This window comes from Macrosteles quadrilineatus, unplaced genomic scaffold (genome assembly GCF_028750875.1).
Source record: "Macrosteles quadrilineatus isolate MER2022 unplaced genomic scaffold, UCM_ALF_1.0 Scaffold_5__1_contigs__length_97177068, whole genome shotgun sequence".
NCBI lineage: Eukaryota > Metazoa > Arthropoda > Insecta > Hemiptera > Cicadellidae > Macrosteles > Macrosteles quadrilineatus.
This window is the reverse complement of record NW_026542598.1, coordinates 35,203,518-35,231,421: the sequence shown is the minus strand read 5'-3', so window position 1 is coordinate 35,231,421 and position 27,904 is coordinate 35,203,518. Positions and strand designations below refer to the sequence as shown.

The 27,904-nt window shown below is 32.7% G+C and overlaps 1 protein-coding gene across 1 annotated transcript in view; it reads right to left on the bottom strand.

Annotated features, from left to right (window-relative positions):
• Positions 1-7,867: 7,867 nt before the first annotated feature.
• The window catches only part of LOC128995864 (uncharacterized), a 236,206-nt gene continuing 216,169 nt past the window's right edge, over positions 7,868-27,904 (bottom strand). The window contains exons 3-13 of the mRNA XM_054420889.1: positions 20,027-20,168; positions 19,518-19,585; positions 18,774-18,933; positions 18,032-18,126; positions 17,459-17,692; positions 16,119-16,359; positions 14,318-14,385; positions 12,520-12,600; positions 10,915-11,109; positions 9,924-10,157; positions 7,868-8,909 (exon numbers count right to left, since the gene is read on the bottom strand). Coding sequence (XP_054276864.1) covers positions 8,809-8,909; positions 9,924-10,157; positions 10,915-11,109; positions 12,520-12,600; positions 14,318-14,385; positions 16,119-16,359; positions 17,459-17,692; positions 18,032-18,126; positions 18,774-18,933; positions 19,518-19,585; positions 20,027-20,168 — 1,619 coding nt within the window. The 3' untranslated portion in view covers positions 7,868-8,808. The remainder of the gene's footprint in view (positions 8,910-9,923; positions 10,158-10,914; positions 11,110-12,519; positions 12,601-14,317; positions 14,386-16,118; positions 16,360-17,458; positions 17,693-18,031; positions 18,127-18,773; positions 18,934-19,517; positions 19,586-20,026; positions 20,169-27,904) is intronic.

The following is a 27,904-nucleotide window of genomic DNA, read 5'->3' as shown; positions in this document are numbered from 1 at the left end:
CTTTTAAGTACATGTAAAAGAGTCATATAATACAATTATATTACATTTTTCAATATGGGTAGCCTCCAAAATCCCAATTACCAAGATTTACCGTAAAGGTTTAAAATCGATAGACCAAGTATATGATTAAAGGAGTTATCACGGTTAAACATAGTATCATAGGGTTTTTTGCCTTTTAAACTTGAAAAATAAACTAGGAAATGTTTGAGAGAGAATTGTCATATTGAGTTAGAAATAAGAATCATATAAATCATATTGGTGTGTCATATGTTAGGTTTAAAAAAGTCAAGTTCTACACAACTTAAGGATTTTTTGACAGACTCCCATATGAAGCCCTTATCCCGAAACATTTTAAATCAACACCGGAAACCTTTTATTGGCCAACACTGTATTTATTGAATGACTTTTTTTAATATACAAGCAGAATTTGTAAGTACCTATTTTTGACCTTTGGGTTTTGCCTTTTGATAAAGTTTTGCTTAACATGTCTAGACAGACCCTTCATGTTTTAGCTTGAATTGCATTAGTGGTATTTTGAACATATATGTACATACTATTTATTTAATAAACTGTTGAAAGCTATTTGTAGAGGTCGGTAATAGTTGTCGCAGAGGTGTAACTTAACTCATGATTCCGAATAAATTATTATGTTCAGAGGAAAATAAATAATCTTATTCAATGAATTACTCATATACTGAATGTCCAAGTATTTTAACTAAATTAATCCCGAGTTTGTTAATTACCGAGTGAAAAACATTCAATGAGTTTTCTAATACGTACTATGAATAATCTACAATCGAAAAAAGAGCAGCGCTTAAGCAAATTGAAATATTTACGGTTATTGACGAACATATTTTTTTACCAAAACTATTATCTTACAATTTCATATTATTATTTAATGTGTAATTTATATACACTAAAATAATTAAATTTCCTCAAATCTTTTTGTACTCTAACAAAACAAACTCCTTTTTTGACCTATGTTTTCATGACAAATATGAAAACATAACAATGTTTTATTCAACAAGAAACAAGACACGTTTAGATTAAAAGTGACACGGTAAACGTAGGTTTCATTCGCACAAACAAACCCCATTTCTGTTTTTATCCTTCGCTTTTCTCGTCGTACTTAGGCGGATTTCCCCGAGGGTCTATAACATACAAAAACCCGCTTGCCACGGGTATTCTCTTAGAGTTGTGCTAAACGCTGTACAAAACATTTCACCGTTCACTGCCTGGGAATAATGCTTTCTTTACAAGTAATAAAATTATCTTACCTTCCTTCTTACTGACGTAGCTGTGTTCGTAAAATAATATGGTATTATTAATACCATACTTAAAAATACAAGAAGCAACCTCACATACGCAAACGATGGAACGATATATAACTAAATGTTAGTTTGGAATTGTAATAAAATAGCTAATTAGGTTTTATTTATGATCACTATATGTTTCAATGGCTATCACTATCTCTCTTCAAGTTACAGTTGCTCAAGTAAAATAAGTTTTGACTTATTTATAATTATTATAATTACAATAATTATTCATGTCAATATTATTTCTATAAGAAAACCTGATACTCAAACTTCAATTATAAACCACCGTTTTGAGTTCATAAAATTGGCAAAGTAGTAACTATACCCAAGTATTATTGTTATCACATTGTTGCTTCTAAATACATTGTACTTTGGTGTTTGGTTGGCAGTGCTACGGTCATCATATTTTCTACTTAATCCAGTCAAGCCTTTAGTAAATTTTATCGGTATCACCAATTTATAAATGGAATGAATTGGCAAGCTTTAGCTAGTTATCTGGAAAGCACTTAGAAGTATAGGCTGGGTGGGAGATAGAATCAAGATTCAATGTTTTTTAATAGTCGTGATTTAAATATATTTCCAAAGTATATTTTTAAATCCATTGCACTGCCATATAAAACTCGTCTATGGATAAGTTAAGAGCATTTTGTTTTTGTTTAGACTTTTTTATTAGTTCTTTTTATACTATTTTAATTTTCATTAATTTAAACAATCATAGTGCCAGCAAAACATGCGGCACATATTGCCCAATGAGTAATGTGTGTTTACGAAAAAAGTATGAATGAATGTTTTAAATTGTACAATAAAGCACATTTCCATTTCATTTGATAGTAAATTTAATCAGATAAAATTCTGCATTTTAAGTAAAATGTTTAGCAAGTTTGATTCTTTGTAAATAAGGCTGAATAATTGCTTTGTATATACAGTACCGAGGAACACAAAAAGTAATGTCTATGAATTCGGAATAAACATTTGAATTTGATTGTACAGTATAAAGCTGGCTACACATAATATGCTAAGAGCCCATAAACCATAATATGCTAAGAGCCCATAAACACTCTCAGGTTGAATAAGAAATCTATGATATTTTGTTATGCTTAGTTCAGCTATGGCAAAATATACAATGTATATCGATTTTATCAGTTGTAAACGTGACCAATTATGCACCCAAACAATTTTAATGTGTCCTTTGAAAAACTCCATTACAACCTAGGATGGATTCGTTTACAGAACTGTTATTCTAGAAACTTTTTCAACTTGGGGGTTTTTCTGGCACTCTAACAAAAAGCACGAGGGAACTAACTTGTTGATTATAATCCAAAATTTCTGTAACTAATTAAAGTTTGAGAAATGTTGCAAGAAGAAATTATTCGAGGTGTACACAAGCTGTCAGTCTCAGAGTTTTCTTGGGGTGTCTGAGTAATTACCATTACCTAATTAACTTTCTTCTAAATATCCCGAGGGGAAATGTTTGCGCCGTTTTAAAACTTAAATAAGAAGAGTTTACAGAATTTTAACTTTACTGTATTTTACACAGTTGTTTTGGAAGCTTTTAGAAAATTCTTTTGTGCTTAAATGTATAAATAAGTTTGACTGTTGTGAAACTGCAAAACTAAAAGAAACTAAAAAATCAATTATGTAAAAAGTTAAGTAAGTGTTTTTTTTTTGCGATTTTCCCTATAGAGCCAAAGGTGGAACGGTGGTTTTATAATTTTTGATCCTCAAAACACAAAATTTCCCAATTTATTTCTAGACTTTTTTTAAAGAGCTTAAAGACAAATAATTTTATATATTTAAGTAACAGAGACAATTCAAAAGATTGCAAATTTAAAATTCCATGTTATTCTTAAGGAGAATATTGTTAAATGTTGTGGTTTGCTTGTTTATGGATATATTTTGATCAAACTTGGAAAATACTACTAATATTTTACAAAAAAACACACATTTTTGATTTCCCTGTAGCAGCAAATCTAGGTTAAACCTAATGTTATTTTAATAGATTTAATTGAAAATAAATTTAGGTAGATGAAAATCCGCTAAGTCGGCTGCAGTGGGGGTATTTTCTTCTTGTTTAGTTAGAAGACCCAGTGAGCTACATTTTATTCCAAATAACACATATTATAATACTGGGAGTGACTATTACTATAGACTGATGCAAAATTCTTATTTGATGATAGCTGAATATGTTTGGTATTTTAGTATTTTGTACGATACAATAAAGTTAAGCTAAGCCAAAATGGTCGAGTGATTACCTTTTTTTAATCTTCATAATCTCTAGGAAAAGTCTCTAGGAAATTGTACTAGACAATCATATTATCCGGACTGCAGATAGCCGTCGAAAGCTCCTGGAATAACATCTTGGAAAGCAAGGCCGATCATGATGACTGCCATAGTCTTCAAGAAAAATACTAAGACACCGAAGACTAGGTGCTGAGTATCCTGTGAAATGCCGTCCAACAAGAATACTAATATCATGTTGATCAAGAAATGAAGAAGGAATCGTAAAAAGTCGCATAAGGATATCATTGTTGTATCAAGTGAATCAAATACGTCAAAGTGTAATGAGGATGTAAATGAACATACGTCGGTGTAGTCAAATCAGGGAGCAATAATAAGAGCGAGAACCAAATAGATGTACTACATTACCACTTGTGTGATCTGCTTTACTGACATTATTAATCGGTAAAGTGTGTGTGTGTGAGTGTTTAACGATGCCGAGTCATCGGGAAGTGTAAGAAAATTAAATATATTGTAGTGATATGTTAATGTAAAAATGTGAGACAAGCAACACAATACCTACGTTTTCGTAAAATGATTAGATTAATAGCACTAATATAGATTAATACTATATAGATTAACAGTAAATACATTTCTATACTAGTTTATACGTAACTAAAGGGAAATAAATTAAACTCTTGAACAAAAACTCAGTATAGAAATTATTTGGTTTCGTCAATTTCACTGTGTCAATGTAGCTAAATGGAGGCCATTACACACTCTGCTCTGCCAATCAAAATTTGAATACGGTGGTTGCAAGTTAATGTCATGGAAATGCCATTTAAATCGAGACACCATTCAGAAGACTGACTACATAACGTCTCATATACCTACCACCTCCCAGTCTCACCTTCACATATACATGTAACGTACTTATTTATACATATACAAGTAAGTTTGAAACTTGAATAAATTGATAAAAAATTTGAAATTACTTATGGACCTAACAACAAACCAGCTGTGACACATATTTATAAATGGTTTTTATAACCTAAATTTAGTAAGACATAATACTTTTAAAGTGTTTATTGTCACCGTAAATACTCTAGTTGTATCAGCTCTGGTAGTTTCAAAGTTTTCCTTTGTAAAATAGGCCTAAGTTAAGCGTGTAAGCCATTTAAGTTATTTGGTCCATCGTAGTATTGAAAATTCTGGTTTGGTAATCTAAGTTATAGATATTTTAAAGATTGTTTTGATGGCCTGTTGGTATGGATTGTTTCACATTGTTTTCATAGATTGTGTATAGATATTGTTTTATAGTTTGTTTTAATGGATAGTTTATTCATATTAAGGACAAAAGTTATTTTGAAAAGCAGAATCATTAATGTATCTGAAAAACGCTTGCTCAAAAATAACTTTTATTTATTTATCATTTAATCAAGTATTTACAGCATAGAAAACATAATAATTTGACGAAAATCCAAAAGTGTTTAAGGCCTTTTTTAAGTTAATCTTATTGAATCTAGAATAAGCAACTTTATTGGTTTGTTTGAGAGGATAATATCAATTTGTTAAAATTGTATAGCAGTTTTAATGTTTTATTTTACAATTAAATAATTAGAAAGAGTGGATTTGACAATGAACTGGTTAGTTTTACCTGCCAGGTTTACAAAACACTTACACGTTTAGGAATATACAAAATTATTGAAATATATGAGTTAAAAATAGGCCTAACTATAAACGAACTATGAAGTAATCATTGGAATTTAAAACCCAATTATTTTCGTATGAAAAGTCCAGATATAGATAATGTATGTAATACTACACAGATACATGTAAAAGAGTTAATACAAATCATTGACTAAAAATGTACATATTAAAATATTACAAAACATATAGAATGGGGGTGGGAGCTCTGTATGGTATTTAAAACCACAAAAATATGATTGGAAAAAATATGTACCTTTTTCCAAGTATTGCACCATCATCGATCTTGCCTTTACCACCATATTTATATCACTTGACACACGCATACACTAATCACAAACACTAAACGGCCTGAACCTAAACAAGTAGGCAATGGAACCCTACGAACCACGAATACTAGAAAAATACCGGTATGAATCATAAACATAAAAAATGACGTTTTTGGCCCGAAAATAAACATGATTTAACATTGCTTAAATGGAACTGCCAAAACATATGTTCAATGCTATTAGTATGGGATTCGGGCCAACAACGTCATTTGTTTATGTTTATGATCCATACCGGTATTTTTTCTAGTAATCGTGCTACGAACACTGCATGTAGTAACAAGAAGGACGTCGAACCGTTCAACGACGCGAACAAGACAACAATGAGCCAATACGAAATCAACTCGTCATGCGAGTAAAGGACTCATCAGCTGTTATCCGCGTAAGGATAAAATGGCCTTTGGTTTAAACACAAGCCAGCATTTGTATACTGTATTCTAAAAAAATAGTGGATTATGTTCTTAAAATTATTATTTATACGCAGGAAATAATTATAATGTTTAGCTACGTTATTATAGTACTGCAGCAGTATTAGCAGTATTACCGGTCTCACTTTCCATACATGTAACTTTGTATTTACCTATACTGTGTTACCGAATGTGTCAATGTTATTAGATTAGATCTATAATCATATTTATTGTTGTTAATATTGTGTTAACACAGTATTAAAATAAATTTATAAAAAAAACTTATATTTATGAATCGTAAGCTCAGGTAAAATGGTAAAGGGAGTAAAGGTATTTTTCCTACACTTACCTATCAATGTACATGTTCTCTCACTGATTTGAGAAAGCAAAGTGGCCAATTTGCTCATCAGTGAGACAATGTTAACATTGTCTCAATCTAATTACTTTGACTCACTCCAGTTTTGCAACGTGAAGGCACGAAATAGTGAGCGCGTAACATGCAGGCAACGTCGTATGCGCGCGGAACACGTTGGCAGCACTGGCTGTAAATCAGCTGGTCAGCTGTTGTACTGTTGTATTTGTCACTTCACAAAAAGTATAATGTGCAACTCGAGTTCAAAGTACAATTGCCTCACTCGAGAAACCATTCCTCACTCGCCTACGGCTCGTGAGTAAGGATTTCTCTCGAGTAAGTCAATTGCTCACTTTTCTCACTAGTTGCACAAATAACTATTTCATGCATTATTTCTGAGGTTTCTTATATAAAAACATAGCTTGAAAAATTCCGTTTAGTAGACCTTTTTCTTTAATTTTCATAGAAGTAAAACTACTCTCTTGGATTTTAAACACTGTTTTGGCCATTCACTTCTAAATTCTATAAAAGAAAAACACGGTAGGAAATTAATTGTAGATGGGTGAAAATGTCTTTGAGTCTTCCGACAGATGTAAAAGTTACTTTGTTGCTTATAACTTGAAGTCATTATTTTGGGGGATTCATCCTTTGTGTTCTCATTTTATACTTCCTACTACATTTGTGTGGAAAAATCTGTAAAATAAATTCCTCATTTCGTAAGAAATCCTGACTTGCGTAATGAGCTAACTTAAAGCTAAAACTATGCACGAGCCCCATTTTTCTACTCTCAAACGCACATTTTAATCGAAACATAACATATACTGTGCATTTGATTACTTTGTCTGCTTTTAGCACTTGTTCATCTTACCGTATTTTAATCAACTGCTGTTGTAGTTTACAATATAATACAAAAATATCCTCCACTTTAAATCCTATCAACAAATTCTAACTTTTGGGGCTACCTACCAAATATACACATAAGACCACAAGTGTAGATGTACAGTAAATTAAAACCAACAACTAATAGAAACATCTTAACAAATTTGCCTATTTTCGTTTTCCTAACACAAGTAAAATCAAATCAATTGTTAGCTTGGATTAATATATTCTTCAATCAATTATTTAATTTATCCTTCACCCAACCTCGTTATTTTATAACTATATGCAAGCTATACGTGAATGCAGGTCCTGGATCTCGGGTTAGGAGACACATATACCCTACAGTACTTATGAATATTTTATAATTCAAACTAAGAATCAGCTCGTATTGTGCTTTGTTGGTAATTCGATTCAAATTCAACTCAAGGGTAGTTTCATTAGAAGGATGTTTTAAGAAATATCAATGACAAGAGGTGTCGAATTCTTACAATTTATGTATTTCAATTATCGATCTTGCAGTGCACACTGTAATGATTAAAGTTTTTACAGGGAAAAATTTCAAACTATGAATTAAATTTTGTATTTGTATCTTGTTTCTGTGTCTGTACTCAATTACAATATAGTCTAAAATCTAAACTATTATAAGGTAAATAACACACAGAATTGTTGTAAAATATATATTTCGTTTTCATTAGCTTTAGAACAAATTATGAGAATAATCAATAGTAATATTATTAACAACTATACAATGCACGTAGTCCCTCGGACCTTGGTCACTTGGTAATGTCTTTAACCCCAAAGCGATACGGAAACAACGAAACATACAATCAAGAGAAATATACATAGTTACACAAATATGGCGACGATCACCGAATAGCTAAGTACAAACGAAGATCGAAAATAAATAATACTAAGGAAATAACTCGTATGTAACAACTATTGAAAGCTTGGTAACGAGTATTCAGAGCGGTCTAGGTTTACTCTTAGTTATAAATATCACCGACTTTCATACACCTCTGTACAAAACCACGAAAGCAACGTGAAAAATATTCTTTCGTTGTATAAAAATTACAATCCCGTCCCACAGAAAACATTGAAGCGGAAACGAAACACTAAAGAAACATCTAACGGCGAAAAGGAACTGCTGTCAGGAATGTCTTGTAACAAATATATCAGTCATTTACCACTATTTCCTCAAAATACTTTCGATATTTCAGATACAAAACAAGCTTTACAATGTTCCCCCTGTTCCCCACGAATTTGCCCAAAAGGGGACAACTATACACTCTCCCTTACATCTTACACCAAATAAATACGAAAGCGGTCGTACACCAAATGAGTACAAAACGTCAAAGTCCAGGAAAACATTCTAGCTTCTTATTTTACACTTTAGCACCATCACGTTTCCATTGTTTTGAAAGTCTCCCTCTGACGAACACTAAACTAATTCGGCTGTTCCATTTCTTCCTGGATTTGTTACAATGTCGGCGTTAGTATAAGGACGACCTGTGGACCTGTAGAAGGACGTGTTGTTAAGTGCCGTCGAAGCCTCCTAAGTAAGCATAGATCAGTTGGACTATGTTGAGAGGGTGGAGGAACTAGCATCACCTCGCTGATAACAGAGGGCTGAGTAGTGATAATGTGACGGCTAGGTACAGTAGGGGTGGTAACGGCCACAGCTTACCCCCTCCGGAGTCACATTTGCCTGTAACAGTTAACATTGTGTTTTAAATTAGTAATACCTTTGACTATCTGTATAGCCAAACCAATAGTCAATGGTAATACCTTTTAGATATTACATCTCTCTTTAAAGTTGCCACTAATTTTTTTTATTACGTTTTAAAATTACTCCCCTTTTTTTTGTCCTAGGCACGAGCCTGGGATTGCTTTTCACATTAATCCAGGCTAGACCTAGGGGTTGCGGCAATATCACTTGGATAACATCCATTGGTGATTGGACGGGATTTGAACCCGAGACCTCAGGGACTGAAGTCCCGCGCTCTAACCACTAGACCAACTCGCTCCCCAGTACTCCCCTGTGGAATAATATATTTTAGAAATTCCATCCCCTTGTTAAAGTGGTCACAAAATTTATTATTACGTTTTAAAAGTACTCCCCTATCATCCCCCATGTTAAACGAGTGTCGCCGATGTTTTAATAAAACTCGTCCTAGTTTATGTGAGCCGCCGACAGATTGTGCTGATCCAAATTACTGATTTCTGTAGAATACAAAAACTGATTTACCAAGTAAACGATGGAAGTGATGGAATTATTGCGAGCTATAGCAATTTTTATGACCCATAAACTTCATCGGCAAGAAAATATAATTTTATACACTATTATTCTGTAACTGTCTCCCAAAACTTCTTGTGAAAAAAATAGTGACAGCTGGTACATATAAATGAGATGTTAACTTCAGTATCCAATTTTCTAAAACTATCTACTCATTATGCTAAATATAATGCGGTGGAGAGTATCTATCTTGGAGAATGTCTTGCCTCTAATACAGTTAATGTTTAATTAGAATGGTAATTATGTGTACATGCACCTTACTTTTGAATTAACCGTAGGGGACACACATAGGAGGACAAACATAGTAGGATTCAGTATGAGTTCAACTCATACTGAAATGCACACTTTTGTAAAATCATTTGCTAACACAACTTTCTAGGCAACATTTCTGAAAAAAAATTCACCAAAACAATCGACTAAACTCACCGAACTCTGTCATGTTGAAGGACCAGTACTGGCCAGCTGCACCTGAAAACACATGCCTATGACAGCTCTCAGTGACTGTGGCAACTTGTAGTAGCGCAGTTTGTCCACTCTCGGCGGAGTTGTACATGACGAAGCAGATCCTGTGCGCGCCGCCGGACTTGCGACTCTGTGGTGAAGCTATCAGGTATCTTGTGGTCGCGTTGGTATCCGACCAGACTGCGTGGCAGGAGAAGGCTGCAGAAAAATTCAAAGAGTTAAAATACAATTGAGTATTTTTTAAATGTTATCTGTACTTTATATGGAAACGACATTTGGATACTGATTGATAAATAAATAAATTTGATAAACTTTTATCTATCGGATTGGTGTATTCCAAACTTTGTGTAACTTCCTGTTGTACTCCTAAATTAATTTTACTTTGGGGCAGGCTAAGCAACAGAATGATTAACACCTAATGATTCGTAATCAATGCTTTCAAAAGTATTTTGTTTCTTACGTTTCTAAGCACTAAAGTAGCAACTAAGGAGACCCTTTGGATGATTCCTAAATATATATTGAGGTTTATCAAGTTGTCTGACTATTCTATAAATTCTGTATCTTCATAAATAAACTACCACTGCGAAAACCATATTATTCACACACCTTCTTTTAAGATTTTAGTCAGAATAATGTAAATGAAATGTAAGCAAATAATACGTTGGTTAAGTTATTGGTACAAAACTGACAGTTTTCATTAACATTATTAGAATTACTTATTGATTTAGCTCATTTGGACTCCCTATAAAATGTGGAAACTAATCATGTTCACAAACTCTAACGGGCTTCCATTTTGTAACGAATTAGACATAATAAACAAGTATTTTAATTCAAGTGTACCTGGAAAATGGTTTATACAAACACTGTCGACATGAGGATACTAAACGTTTCGAATTAAAACTGAATTAGTATAGAGTGAAGTCACATTTTGCTCATCTTTGAGAGTTGTACCTACCTGAGACTGCCTCGGAGCTGCATTGGGAGTAGAACTTCATGGTGTGACCAGGGCCACAGCCCAACATGGCCCCCTGGTACTGTTGGTCGCAGGTGATCTTCTCTTCCAACAGCTGTTTGGAGGCGCTGGGAGCGTTGCCCTCTGTGACTAGGTAACGTCCCATGAAGGGACATTGGCGCACTTCAGGTGTTGCCGCTGAACAAGGAAATACAAATGAGGAGGAAGCTCAAAATCCTACTATTATTAGTATAATATTATAAAATTGTCTGTTGCACTATCTCTATGCAATTGTTATGTAACAATATGCAATTAAAGGTTTTAGTTAAGTCTTGAGAAATCCATCCAACATTTAACACCAAATAGGATTTGTAAATTGTTACTGAAGCATAGATTAAAGGACTCGTTTAAACTATGATAGTTGTTCAATGTAGAAATAACGTAGTTCTAGTGAATTAATGGGAAATGTTTTGTAATTTTGAAACTACAGGGCTAAAAATGAGTTTGGAAACTCAGGATCAGGTTCCAAACTCTACACGAAGTTGAGGGAACATAAAACGCATACAAAGTAAAAGCACTGTCTTTCGTCTAAAATATTAAATCACTTTTATTTTATAGATGTATTATTGATCCAAAAAATGTAAACTTCAAAAATATAATACCAAGCAAGATAAAATAAAAGCTAAATGTTAAGTTGAGGTTTACTAATGAAAACAATTATACAAAAAAATTCGCCCTAATTTTATTTTACAGCACGTTACAATACAAAAAGAACATCCATGCATTAAACATTTAAATAATAAAAATCTTAATGACATAACGTTCGATTTGCACTTTTAACTCGTTGTTATGACTGAGGAGTCCTTAAAAATCAACGCTAAAATCCCTTTTATACGCTGTCATGTATATATTTTTTCTACTATTATTTAATTCTTTTAGCTTGAAATGTATATTGTTTAGTAATAGTTGCTAAGCAACGAAAATAACAATAAATGGTCTTTGTCACCTATTTGTTGTTGAAACCTATAACATCGTTTACATTTTTGAAATCCAACAGTTTGAGATACTCTGTAGACTGCTGAAAAAGATTTTTTTTTCGGAAAGGGACAAATTTTAAATTTCAACTGATAATTAATTGCTAGTCTACAGATGATTTTATTATATACGCTATTACATTTTAAGATGTGAATTTTGTTTGCAATGAACATAGTTTGACTAACCCATTTCAAGTTTCATTCTAGATTACCCGTTGAACTGGAAATGGGATCAACTAGTAATATTACGAAGTCTTGTGACTTTATAAGTATGATAATAAATTAAACTAAAAAATTCTAAAATATATTTATAGTTAGGTATTGTTGATATAAAAAAACAAAATTGTTTATTTAACTGTTTGAACTTTCTTGTATCGTTACATTAAATGTGTTTTATCAAATAATAATAAAACAAGTTACTTAAACCAAAATCTAAAGAAAAACTTCATAATAATAATAATATAACTATATCCATGAATTGGTAATAATAACCAGCCTGTCCTATTGATGTTAAAGCCTTACAAATCTATGTTAATATGTTTCTGTATAAAAATAATTATGTACAAAAACTTACTTATTAGAGTTGTAAACGGTAAAATTTGAGGGTTAAAGTTGGATGGACTGCATGCATCCTCTGGCAGAAACGTCCTGTTGGCTGAAAAAAAATAGATTGATAAATTATGCAAATAACATCTCAATATAACATGCAACTGCCATTTAATAAAAAAAAAAACTACGAAATAGGATTCAAAAAGGAATTAGTACGAAGATATTAAATTTTACAACTAAAATCATACAGGTTTGTAGCTAAGATCAATTCAAATTCAAATATATTTATTTAGGATATTACAAGCATGGCCTCGCCAAGTTTACAAAACTAGTCGGCGAGGACCAATAGATTCAAAAAAATAACAAAACAAAGTTTACAGGTTTTTCTATTTTTCTTTTGTTTTGTTTCCTAAGTACAAAGAATTATGAAAACTAGTTCTAAGGCGGTTCGTGGCAGGCACTTATTAATAGCAAGAGTGTTTTGGCAGCTAAACTTAATTCTAAAAGCGTTAAAAAGTAGTGTAACGAATAAACAATAAATAAAAGGTAGGAGTGAAAGCTCATGTAACGGCATTCACCTAGATTGCAATCTTTTGTTGTCTTTGGATTTGTGAGTTTGTGTCGTGTGGTGGTGGTAGTGGAGCGAGTGAGTGTCGAGAGAAAAAAAGAGTTGCGTGACAAGCTTGAGTCTTGTTTGTTCGTTTGTTGGTTGAACATAACCTTACACTAAAAATGCACATTTGTTCATAAGCAGAAAAAAATACAAATTTTATTAGATTAAAGCTTTCTTTTCAGTATTCTACCCTGAAAATGTATTTTTGTGTATTGTGGCCTTAATCTTGTGGGATTGGTTTATGTTTTGGAGTGTAGTAATAGTGCCAGCTAACAAAGTTGTATGTAGTTGATTATGTGGTTTATGTTCTAGGCTAGTGTAAGAAGCAAAGTTTTGTGTATGTAGAGTGTCTATGTTTGTGTATGTTGTGTTATATGTAGTTAAATGCCACTTTGGCCTAGAATCGTATTTTTAGGCTGGGGGATTTAAGGTAAGTCTGTCTCACTGCTTGTAAGCCATTCATAGACTGCTATTTTGTAGGCCTTATAATTCTCAATACCTTCTATCCTTGTTGGTAGCCTATTAAATAGGTATGGTACTAAATACTCTGCAAGTCTCTTCCCATATAAAGTATTGAGTATCGATGTTCTGTATTTTATAGCATTCCTCGTATGTACTGGTCTTTGAATTTTGGTTTAATAAACACAGTTTCCATGATATTGAATTAAAATATTGAATGTAAAAATTCCCTTTGGAGTAAGTAATTTACCTATACTATATTTAATATCAATGTGGTTAATATGGTCCATGGTTAATATGGTGGTTAATATGGTTATTATGTGGTAATTGGATTTAGAATTCACTAAACAAAAAAATACCAGCTGTTAAAATAACAACTGATCAGACTTTAAGTGCAGGCATAAGTTATCTAAACAATTAATACTCGTAATCAAGGGGATAACAAGAGATGACCATAAACATAAACAAATGACGTCACTGGTATGAAGTAAACAATCGCAGCCTCTCCGTTAGTTCTGTTTCGATATGCAAAAAATTACGTTAGGGCCAGTAACGTAATTGGTTTTGGTTATGTTATGATTCCTTTCACTAGTCGTTCTATTTGCATATACATATTCATATAATTTACTAAACAATCTGTATAACTTGATTCTGCTTTAAATTATGATAATATTTGGTTTATGCAACTTATCATTGTGCTTTACTGCTAGAAAGTGCATTAGTATTTAGGCTTGTAAATACATTGTCTTACATGATTGCTGGAGCTCAATGACGTGTCCGTCCCTCTTGTAAAATAGGAAACAAGAGTATCCGCTGTGGCTGTAAAATAACTAATAGTTATTTTTATGTCACTAATATTTTAACAATTGAAGACAAACATTATCTAACTGTATCTTCTACTGACATTTATCCATACACGTGAGCAGGCTTGGTAAATCTCCTGTGAATTGTGTGCTCTAGTGGTATTGTCCAGGCACGTAGTGACATGAAGTAGTGCATTAGCCAATATCTTTATACAGGGTGATTAATATAAGTGTGCCAGCCGTTTTATTCGAAAACCATAAGAGATATCAAAAAAAGTTAAATGGTAAGTGCCTTGGACTTTTTATTTAAAAAATTGTAGTAAAGTCGAAAAAATTTTTTTAGTCGCCATTTTTCCAATATGGCCGCCAACTTTGATTTTTCTTATGGAACACCCTGTATTTTATGATGTATTCTGGTAGAAAATGTGATTTTAAGACGATTTTATTCTTGTTATTTTTTAAGATAAAAATGGTCTTGTTATTTTTTTTTTAAGATAATAATGGTTTAAGTTGTGAAATTTTGAATGGTTTTCGAATAAAACAGCTGGCATGCTTGCTTAGGCCTGTATCGAAACTCTTTCTCATGCAAAAATTTCAAAACTTTAACCATTATTATCTTTGAAACGGTTAGGTTTATGAAAAAAATTACAAGAATAAAATCGTCTTAAAATCACATTTTCTACCAGAATACATCATAAAATACAGGATGTTCCATAAGAAAAATCAAAGTTGGCGGCCATATTGGAAAAATGGCGGCTAAAATAATTTTTTTGACTTGACTACAATTTTTTAAATAAAAAATCCAAGGCACTTACTATTTAACTTTTTTTGATATCTCTTATAGTTTGCGAATAAAACGGCTGGCACACTTATATCAATCACCCTGTATATCCCACTGTAAAATTACATTAAGAACACAACCTAATCTCTTTCTTGACGTGACTAAGATAATAATAAATAATACCTTATATCAGTAAAAGTTTGTAGTTTGAAGTAACACATTCAGTCCTTGAAGACACCCCTTTAACAATAGTTAAGTGTTCGCATATGCTGAGCTATCCCAACAACCTTAAATTCAATGAACAATTACGTTCCAAAGAAGAATTATTACACTGTATTATGTTGTAGAACCAAATTTGTAGATGTGCAAATACTGGGTAATAACTTGTTATACAAATAATAGGTTGTAGTTTAGACCTTCAGAGCTAGATAACCATTACAAAAAGTCAACTTAAAGACTCGACTCTGTTTTGATCTTTTACCCTGAGATGTTTTATGCTTCTAATCATAAACGTTCCTGTAACTTTAGACTTACTATGCTCAGGTGGAATAGGCTACTGCTGTACTTTGGTTCTGAGGCATTCTATTGTGGTAATAAGCCTTAAATCCCCAACAAACACAGATCGTAAATCATGTGGTATAGTTTGATTATGATATATCAATTTTGTGACATATGTCACTAACTGTGGCATTAAGCTAGTCTCGTAGGATTGCAGCTCTTATAATTTCCAGTAACTATAAATTAAGAGTTCCAATTCTTAGAGTTGATCTTTCGTGTTTCGTTATAAACCCTACAATCGTTTAAGACTTGGTAACTAGTTGTAACTAAAAAAAAACATGATCTTAACCCCTATTTCATTAGCACAGCCTTATATGACAAACCCCTTTCTATATCCAGTTCCTAAGCTAATATTTGTGGACTAATATACTTAAAATTCGTCACAAAATGTACCATGACGTTCTACTTACCAGCCTGTAGTGACGTGAGCTATTATCTTGGCCTGTGTATCCGAATCTGTTTCGTAAGCATGACAGACTGCTCTCATCTGCACCTTGGAACTGCTTCCACTGTCGCTCTCCTTCAGAGTGGCGTTCCTCGGAGAGAAGTGGAAGGTCTTCTTGTGGTCGAGGGTGTGCCACTGGTGATGCTCCGTGAGCCATCGTGGAAACCTGCATGACTTAGACTCTGCTCCGTGGTGGTGTGACTCGACTGGAAGAAAACGTAATTATGAATACTATAGTACATTACAGGTACTAAGCAATCCAACATTTAGTCCAAGTCCCTTCTGTAATTTCATTCTCATGAAGAGTCGTGAATTGACTTTCATGTTAACATATTGGAGATTCACGGTCTTTGGGTGCAACAGGGTCAAAATCAAATAACTCACCAATTTTATGGGTTTGATTTAAAGTACATTTAGAGAGACTTGGCTTCTGTACAGTTATGAACTAATTATAAGTATAGACGTGCTTCGACGAATTTGACATAGATGTCACAAAAATACTATGAGTCTATTTTCAAGATTTATGTAAACACCAGTTGTTAATATTACCTCTAATTACCTGTACAATGTTTTCAGAGGAATTGTTCAAAGATTTAGTTATTATAATGAATACTTCTGAAAAACATTTACAATTATTGAAAGTATTGTTCTTACTGCATTGCTGACTATAATAGACAGTTCCTCGAGTTTAAAATTAAATATAGACACGAGACCGTTTAAAATATGAAAATTTTTCGATTATGATTTAATTTACTTTTTACAGTCATACAACTTTAGATTGAAACATATTTTAATTTAGTTTAAATTTGGTTATAGTTATATTTTTACGTTATGTTTACCCAGAAATATCTTCCTAATTGACTCATGGCATGGTTTTTTGTAGACATAGTTCTTAAATGTAGAAAACATACTGTAGACTAAAAGGGTTGTCTTTTTTTGTCTTTTAGATTGTGAACCACTTAAGGTATACTTTGAAACATCGAGTCACAGCTCTTCTATGTTAAACGTCATTAATAATTTAAATGATGAGAAAGTATGTTCCAGAGCGATCTGGTCTAGCGGTAGAGCTAAAGGCTTTGGAACCCAATGTCACAGGTTCAAATCCTGCCAATCATTAATGGGTTTTATCTACAGCTTGTGATAATGCTGCAAGCCTCAAGTACTCGCCTGAAATAAAGGAAAACACAGTTCCGGGCTGGAACCTAACGCCCTAGGATGGAAGGTGGGAAAAAAGAGAGCTTATGATCCCAACCGACTACATGAGATTCCTGGCCTATAACCCCAGATGTAAGGGTTTACACTCACCCTTGGTCAGCCTCATGGTCCTGGACCCCTCAGTTGGCGACAGTAGTCCATTACACGTAGCATCTCCAGACTGCGCCACGTCGAATGCCACCTTGGTCTTGCTGTAGGCTCGTCTCTCCCACACGAAGCAGCGGTACCTGTCCTCGTCAGTGGTGGCCATCTTGTGCTGCAGCTGGCCAACCAGATACCGCGTAGAGCCGTCCTTCCAGTAGGCGAGACACACCAGCTCCTCCACTGTGGAAGAACGTTTTAAGTTCTCGATTTTCCAGTAGTAATTGAGTAAAATACAAAAACCCTAGTTTGGAAATGAATTAAAGTGCATAGTTTAACTAAGAGCAGCGACCCCTGTGATCCTTTTATAGCCAGCAGAACCTGCCGAAATACTAGTATCCTAACGTCCTTATGTCGTTCACATTTTGATCTTAAGGGTAAAGCGTGTCATGGTTATCACTAGTATTTTGAGCTAACGTTTTCGTTTTTATTGAGTAAAATATACTCTGAAGACCTTTTATGAAAAAAATTTCAAGTCAAGATAGTGATAGCCTACCCAAGTTCATATCTGCAACTACTGACCTGTACTTTCAGAGTTGTGGACGTCCGCACAAGCCTGGTACCTCAATAAGAGTCTTGAGTCTTCCGTGCAAGCGTCGGCCCTTGACACTGGTGAACTGTTGACAAACAAGTCCGTCAGATAAAGTAAAGTAAAATTTTTTATGAGTCAGCATCTGCATTCCAAACTGTTTAATAATGTTTGAAATAGTTTAAACTATTGACCCAGATATGATTTTCATTAACGAAATTGAATGCTAGTGCATATTTTTGGAACTTCAGATCATTATTTAGGCTTTAAGCATGCGGGAAAAATTGGGTGAAAGTTGATAAATTTTCTTGGAATATCTTTGAATTACGTATACAGCCATTTTAATATTTTAATTAAGTCCATTATAAATCCACCACCAAACCACCAATGTTAAGTACCTACCTCTTAGTATTTACAATTAAAGTTTTCTTTTAGAATCTTATACTTTAACCCAATATGTCCTAGCATGGTTTGAAAATATAAAAGAAAAAAAAAACATATTTAAAACATTGTTGCTTGAGGTAGATCTTACTTTCTCATTTTTTCACAGTTGTAGACAATAGAACAACATCATTTGATTCCGGAAAGCGTAGCATATTGTATATAATTTGCGAGTTATTTAGTACAGAAGTCTGAATTGTTTATCCTCTTTGATCTAGCAAACGCAAGGAATAAGTGTAGAGTCCAAAATATTTTCTAAACACGCTGAGCGAGAAATGTGTCAGAATAACTTACTTGCAGTCGCCAGACCCCCTGTTGTAGGTGAAAGTAAAGGGGGGCCTAAAGGGGCACGGGGTGGGGGTAGCATCATATCGGAACATGGAGTAGAGAGGAGCATCTCCGGTGATTTGCATGCACAAGTCATCCAAGCCGCCATGTTTGTTAACACAGAACGCTGAAACAAGCATAGAATAGTGTTTTGATGCTATGTTTGGAATAATCAAATTCTAACACTAGGTCTTCTAAACTTAATTACCTTAGTAATTTTACCTACTTATTTGTTTTAGAGTGTACCAATACATTTGGCATAGTGCAAGAATTTTTGTCTAAACCTATCGAAATTAAGTTTTGTCCTTTTTGTGAATCTATTAAATTAAAGATTATAAAAAGTTCATTGTGGATTGAACTACATATATTTAAATGAATAAGTAATTTGAAACGATGATTGAAGTAAGACTGTGTGAAACTGGGGCGGTTGTTAGTTTATCAGTTATTTCAAAATTCGTTTATGGCTGAAGATACATGTCTTTTAGTCCTACTACATCTCCCTTTTAGTGTGCACTACATTTCTGACGAATAATTTAATGAATAAAGAGAGGTCTGGAAAATATTATCAACTGAAAAGACCTTTCAACATTATAATATGTTTCATACGTTTTGTGAACTATGGTTGACTTAACTACTTGTACGCATTGTGTACATAAATATTTTTTTGTCAATCCAATAACGTAAACGTAAACAAATAGAAGTGAGACTTACTTTCTTTGTATTGTAGAACGTTCGGGTGTTTTTCGTGAATAACGACACACCTATAACACCTATCTAACCTGAAAATAACAAAAATGAAATTAGACTTACAGTTGGACATTTAGAAAAGATAATTTACAAAACACAATAACTATTCACATAGGTGTGAGTAGAATAAGAATTCTTAAAGTAAGGAGACCACATAATATTTGGTTTAAAATTAACTACGTAACATATTCAAATACTACTCCACTTTAGGTTTTTCCTATTTATTTCAATTTCTCAAATTTACAATTCCACCTTTCTCTTCGCAAAATAATTAAATATATTTTTTTTTGTATTACATAAAGCTACGCACTGATGAAAAGATTAACCTGTGCAAGTGTCTACAACTTTTCGGTAGGTTTTTAACTTTAGTTATTTTACTAGTAGAAAGTGATTTGGCTTACACATAACTGATCTTCTTACTTTCTACTTATATCTTCTATGTCTTTTTACTTATCTTCATACTTAACACTTACTTATCTTCTACAAGGAATTTGTCCCCTTCGTGGTAGACACAGTTGCCTTTGGTCTCTATAGACGTGGAGTTGACTATGAGGTGATGCTGGACACCACTCTGGAACCAACGTCCGGACCAGGAGGGTGGGAACTCGCATGCTCCTGTGGGAATAGAAAATATAAGTTGCTAAAACGGATAATTGAATATTAAGTGACGAACTGTAGGCCCAGAGCAGGAATTAGAAAATTGATTTGCCAATCACATCAGAGCATTTGCTAGACACATTCGAATTACACAACATATCTTCGGTCAAACATCTCAATAACAAACATTTTAAAACAATAATATTTATTGGTTAGCTTTCCTAGGTTTTCTGTAAAAACTTAATACGCTGCCTTCATCGGATCCACACATTTGCTAACCTTGAATCCTTGCAAATAAATCAGGATACTATGCAGAGGTATACGAAGACTATCTTAGTTATTCTTATTGAGAACCTGATTTTCTTTTTATGATCAGAGAGAGTCTGGAAATATATGATATAGTTTTTAGCTAGTCTAGATTCTTAATTATAGTATGGATATATGATAGATTATGTTCCTTTTTAAGTATTTCTAAAGCACGTAATCTTATATTTGAATTATCTGTCTTGATGGCAAGAAAGTCTTTTGACAGAATTCGTTGCAAGTGTTTATTTATTCAACATAATTGTTCACCCTATCAAAGAAAGGTGTTACTTATTTGAAAAGATATTTTAAATGTTATTTTGATACGCTTTGAAAGTGGATTTACAACCTTCTATACCCTAACGCACAGATGTAGACGTTATATTCCATTCTTCTTCATCGAGTAAGAGTTATGTCAGGTATAAAAGCAAATGGTTGTTGTTAATATAATATCACATCACGTAGAAGCATTTCTGAGAGAAGATTACGCCTGAAGCGGATTGCACGGAGTTACGGCCTTCATGATTTCTGCTGTAAAAGATGTTAAGACCACGCTATTGTCATCTTTATGTATGTGGCAATTACTTATATCAGTGCAGAAAATTCTACATTTTATAGGGAATAACGTGTGATTTAGGATCGTTCTTTTATCACTACGCGCATGCTGTCATATGACTTATTTAATAACTTTATGACCGTTGTTAAAATAGCCTTTTCAATTCAGTTCTCAGAATTGAAAACACTTAACAGCATTGTTTACTTAAGAGCATTGTTTTGTCACTTAACAGTACAAGTTTGGACCAATGAGGTTCTAGGATTGAGAGAAAAGAAGTAAAATTGTAATACCTCAAAACTTATCAGCTGTTAAATCCAATTAAATTTATTACACATTGTGGTTGGGACTTACACCACAATGAGTAAGTACAATGAGTAAGTATGAATCACTACAATCAGTGGTAGTGAGATAAACGAAAAACCCTCTCTTAGAAGTTGTGAGTAGTGATTGTTAGTTATCAAATTTAGTTCGTAGGTAAAGTAGAGTATAGAATCTATTCCACTATATACCATAGGGCCATTGGCTGTATAGGCTATTAACAGCTGTGTCTAAAGAATATGTCGGCCTTAGTCACTTACAAGACTACAAGATCGCGCCACTCATCCTACACTTATCTCCATTCATACTTAACTTAAAATACCTACTTTGTATGGTCGCCATTTCAATGAAAAAGTAATAAAGTATTAAAATGTATTGTCGTTGTTTACAAAGGGAGACGTTATTTTTTGTGCCAATTTAAATGTAAATTTAACGAACAGTAAATGCAAACATGAGTCTTGTAAGAGTATAAACAGAAGAACAACATAAAATATATGTTTTACTTCTTACAACAATTTTAAGTTACCTACTTTCAACTAATGCATAAGTAATAGCCTAGACGAGTCATTTATATTTCTTGGAAACGAAACTCTAGCCATAACCGACGACCAAAGTAAAAGTGAAGTAGGTTACAATGAACAGTTTAGAAGTGCTGTTGGTAGATATAGCAAGTTTGTTGAGAAATCCACCACTTAGAACTTTAGTAGTTAAACTAACTTGTACTGGGGCAAGAAAGTCTAATTGTTTTAGGTTTCTCTTCAAAAACACTTGTTTCTAGGGAAAGTGTTTAGGCTGTCTATACTTTCAGTTTTATATGACATAATTAGTTTGATTGGTGATTTTACAAACCCTCCTTTAGGATATTAATCAAAAGATTGCATTGCCTAGTGTGGAAAACATAATCTTTACTTTCTCCCCACATTAGTATATGAAAAAAGTATTGTTTTCGTCAAAATTTTCGAGTTTGAGTTTAGAAAAAATAGATTAAATATATATTCGTTTTGGGTCCTCCTGAACCCAAAAAAGTTGTTTTCAAAATTATGTCTGTCCGTGTGTGTGTGTTTGTGTGTGTGTGTGTAGATGTGTACAGAGCTACAGGCCACACATGTCGTCCGATTTTAATGATTTTTTATGTCGGATGGTACTAATCCATGGTATCTCCAAGTTAATTTTTCTTAATTTTTTTTTTTTTACTCAAATATATTTATTTACGTGCATGGCCTAACCAAGTTTACGAAACCTTTCGGCGAGGGCCATAAGAATAACAAATGTCAAAGAAAGTATGTCGTTTTCTTAGTACAAAAAGATTATGATACTAGTTCTAAAAATTCAGATTTTTATTGGTGATTTTTCCATAAAATAACGGAAAATGGATTTTTAACAAACTTGTTTTGATTGAATTTCGTCTGTAATTATATAAGGATATAATAGTCCCAAGTAATTGATAATGATTGTAATTGTAATTGCAATTGATCAAGGATATAATAGGATGTAATTAGTAGTAATAGGATATAATATGTAAGGATATAATAGTCCTTATAACTCTTGACAAAATAGTACATGGCTGTAAAAATTTCAGCTCAAAAGCTATTGCAATTTTTAGATTTTCCCTAAAAATATCAGAGTTACTCCTATCACTTAATGACAAAGGTTGTTGAAAATTAAATAGGAGAAAGTATGTGTCAGATAAATAAACATTGGAAAAATGTCAACATTATATTTAAATTTAAATTTAGAGGTTAAGTGGTAGAGAGGACTTGCAAGTCACCTCTTAAATAAAAACATTTTTTTTTAATTTCATTAAATCCAGCTTTATTTGTAACATGTCAATGAAACATTTCAATTCGGCAAGAGCAGTTGGAAGAAGCAGTTCAGTAAACATTTCACCGATGCGTGAGTTTCTGGCAATTATGGATCTTCCGATGTAATTGTCCTCATTCAACTTGAATGAGCTCAAGAATAAACAGATAGCCTACTCTTCGGCAGCACGCGAGGTAGGGAGTAAACGAGATATAAAAAGGTTTATAATTGTGATATAGCGTGCTCACCGGGTATGCCCGAGCATTAATATTATATGATATGGATATAAAAACGTAAAGAGGGGTGCTGAAACTGTACTACAGTGGTTTAGGATTGCTTATGCATTAAATATGGTGAAAATTAAAATATTTCTGTGTTAACGTTGAATCTAGAGTTAGAATAAAATTTCACTTTGCTGAATTTGTCACAGATATATTTTTTCGGCTGTTGATTGCTATTCTAACTGTTGGTTTTTATTTATATATTTTTTGTGACAAGAACTAGAAAATTGAATATTTACCTGGTTTTTAAGCCTTTATTGTTGCAATTTAGTTTTTTCCCCAATATGTTACATACAATTCCCCCTTAAAAGTTCCACACACTACGGTGAAAAATACACAGTAGAAAACAGAATTCTGCAAGAACAACGGCTCAAAACAAGCCAAACAATTTAATAACATTTTTGAACTGGATAATTTTATTTTATAATATATTTTTAACTACAGTATATTCAAAAATGAAATATTCGAGCTCCAAATTTTAATATATTAAATTAGCTTATAATTAAATGTGATTAAAAGTTGTGAATGTCAAAAATGTATGTTTGGTTTCCAGTCTTAAAATAAAATATAAATCATCCTTTTTAATGGTGATTGTTTTTTTAAGATTGACAAATCATTCATACTAATAGCTTTATAAAAAAGAAATATATAGTTAAAGGACAACATTGATCTACAGGGCAAGTAGCAGTAGCTTTATAAAAAAAATTCATAACGTTTAAAAAATGCATTTTTTTACTTTTATATAAAATTAGAATTGTTTCCAAATCTATGTTACATAATTTCAATAATCCTACCACATGTATTTGAGCTATTAAGATTCTCGATTGCATGTATTTTAGAGTCAGTAATCATGGTAAAGTGCAATTGATCGATCCACATTGAATGCGTGTTCTACTCATGAGGGACCTGTCATCACTATAGCAATATATCGACATGTTTACTGAGCGATCAGGTATACCGTTGTTAGAAATGCTGTGTTTCCTTGTTATTTCTAAAATACATCTGTTATCATGCAGCTCCTCTGATGTAAGGTGTGTATATTCATAGTACATTAAATAGCTCTGTCATATTATTTATTTTTATTTTGCAAAAACAGACATTTCTTCTCATCATGAATAGAGAACATTTATTATTATTACCTAAAAAAAAATCTCTTGGCTTATTTTATGTATTAGAATTATTATGTATGTCAAACCATTAACATTTTCGTACAACCTTCCTTCTTTCATAATGTAATTTAAAATGCAAACAATCATAATTAATATTTATACTCATGGTTATAATTTCTAAGTCTATCATTACTAAGTTAGTTAAAACCTGTTTTTTCCTACATTGATGTGATTTGAATGTTGTCAAAAGCTCTTAAGAAATACGATAACAATCCAAATAAATATCATCATATTTTTAGATTTACTTAGGTTTTTGGGACTTTGTATTTTTTTAAGGAAGGTTTCATGTACACTTCAAATGCCATAATTAATTTTAAGATTGTATTTCTACTTTTAATATTTATAACACAATAATATTAGTAATACACTAATACTATTAAAACTTTTTATTCATGATGATAAGAATGCAGGCATGGATACTACACACAGCATTAAGAAAACGATTAGCGATACTAAGGTTATAAATAAAGATCCGAGTATGGTTGAAGTACTAGCCTTCAAATGTGAAGGCCACTGGTTCGATTCCAAGCTAGATCTTTTTCAGACCCAGATGTCATTTATCATTGAGATATGAAAACAATCATGCTATCTAACAAATCCCAATTCGTAGCCAACCTTAATACATCAGTACACATCTTAACGAATATTGTTTTTGACCTCTGGGTATATCAAAATGAAAAAAGTATATCAGTCCCGGGTCAAGGTCTTATCATGAGACCTACGAAATAGCTACTACGAGGAGACTACTTATAGATCGACTTAAGATCCTAACACCAGGGTTTCTAGTGTTCCCTTTTAAAATCATAAAAAAACCGTTGGCTTAGAAAACACACAAAATAAAACAGTTCACATCTTTTCAGTCTAAAGTGAAACATTCTGCTTCCAATGATACAGATCAGAAAACACTGTAGAAGAAGTAAACATACATCGATTCAAGTCTAATGCCGTTTAGAATTGTACTGCGATCAGAGAAGCATTAGTTAGTTAATATTTCATAGGACGTTAGCGCGTGCTCCTCGGGCTATTAGGGAACTTTGCTAAGTTGAATGAGTCGTAGACAAACAGAAGTACTTTGTTGCCACGCGACTGAAGGGGAGGTTTTAAAAACATTCTTTGAATTCTTATCAGTCTTAAAATTACTGTAGAAATATTCACTAAATGTGATTGGCTTACTTGATGTTACGCGATGGGAAGTAAATTCTCTTTTTGTAATTTTATACTATGGTGTCCATTGGATTAGCCTTGTAAACATAAAAAAAATATTTATGATTTATAAAATAAAAACAGAATGTTAACAAGATCATATCTTATTCTTTTTAATCAAAAAATAAATTTTACATGTTACTTGGCTCATTAATACCTTGAACATAGTAGGCCTACTACAAACAATTAAGATATTTTCAAACAAAGGTTTTATAGGATATGTTAGAAAATGACAAATCAACTGTGTTAAACTTTTGAATAAGCATGAATTGAGAAATATCTCAATTTAGGGTGATATCAAAAGTAGTTAAATATACATATATATAGTAATGAATATACAACTGTCCTGATATAAGTAGCTTATTTCTGTTAAAAATTCAACTTTTCAACCAAGCTAAACTAAAAAGATAACTATAAGCTAATGCCAAGATGTAGCATCCGTTTTGTTACATTAACACAGTAACAAAAACTGAGGGGGATCAAATAGTAGTTTTTGCGTACACTACTTTACCTACGACAGTGTTTTAATCCCTAAAATCACTACTCATAACTTCTAAGAGAGATTATGTTTTCATGTATAACCTCTCATTGCTACTGACAGTGATGCAATGATACATTGTACCAAACACTAATTGCAACACACAGCAATTAAATTGGCTTGAACAGCTGATAAGTTGAAGTTCGAATCATTAAAATTTACTTCTTCTCTCTCAATCCTTGAACGTCATTGGTCCGTTGTGTTGTTATGAGTAAAGCTATGCTGTTATGAAAGTAAACAATGCTGTTATGTGAAACTTTTCAATTCTAAGAAGTGAACTGAAACGGCTACTTTAAGAAAGGGTAGGTAAAACATATTATTGCAGCACACTTCATTATTAAATAATATTCAATGGTATTCAATAATATTATACATTATTTTAAAGAAGATTTTATACAACCGATCCATTACGGATAAGATCTCTTTCAGTATCAAAAAGTCAATAGTCGAACTCTTTTAACCTACTGTGGTTGGGAACAACTTTATATCTACCTACTAATTTAATATGTATACAAGTGTGTAGTTTTTACAATAATTATTACGAGAGGTCGTCCAGTGGTCGAAACTCGACCAAAAATATGTAATGTACTCACTTATCTATTTTCACCCCACACTGTAAATAAAACATGTGATTGGAGTTTCCTCCATTTGTTTTGATTTTCTGTTTATATTTCGTTGTTATTTCGTAACCAGCATAGCAACGCATAAGATCCATGTTAATTTTTTCAAATTTTTAAACTCATTTTTTGTGCTTATCTTTGAGCCTATTTAAATTTATAAAGGGATTCTGCACACCTACAGGAAAATAGCTTTCCAACGGTATGCGTAGATTTTCCCTACGATTCACACGAGCTGAGAAAAAAGGTTTTAAAGAAACATGCTTGCCTATTAATATATAGATAGATAGATAAACCACTAATTACTAGGGAGTGTACAAACGTACGATACGCTTTTGCTGTTGAAAATTGGCCTAGATCATTCTGGGCACTTACCAATTCAGTAAACATAAACAATACTTTTAACAAATACTTCACTAACTCATTGGACATTATTTAATGTACGGGCATAACTCAATTTCAAAATTTGAGCCATAAGTCTTTCACTTAGCTCAGTATTTAGGCCTACCTTATCAATTTTGATCAATTACGTTTAATGTAAAACTAATTTATTATGTTTGTAAATAGAACCTGTTCGGTGATACATCCTACATAGCATATTTGGGACTGTCTTTTCGCATTCTTAACATTGTACATAAAATCTGTTTTTAATAAAACTGATTTGTTTTTAATTTAGTCAGTGCTACCAATTCTGCAGTAATTGTGGTTGCTGAACCTGAAACGGTTTCGTCAGGGGTATGTTGTTGGGGTGGGTGGGATTTAGATTGGCCTTTGAGCGAGGGTGGAAGGGCAGAACCCGCGTGTATACCGCAACAACCCTTGAATTTGCTTCTTTGTGAGGAAACAAATAATTCCTTTGGTGTTCACCTTAAATACCTTTAATACCAACAGATAGGCAGTAGATTGGAAAAGTTTGCTTTTTATGTAAGGAAACATTTACAATCTATTCATTGAGGGTAGTAAAGTTGT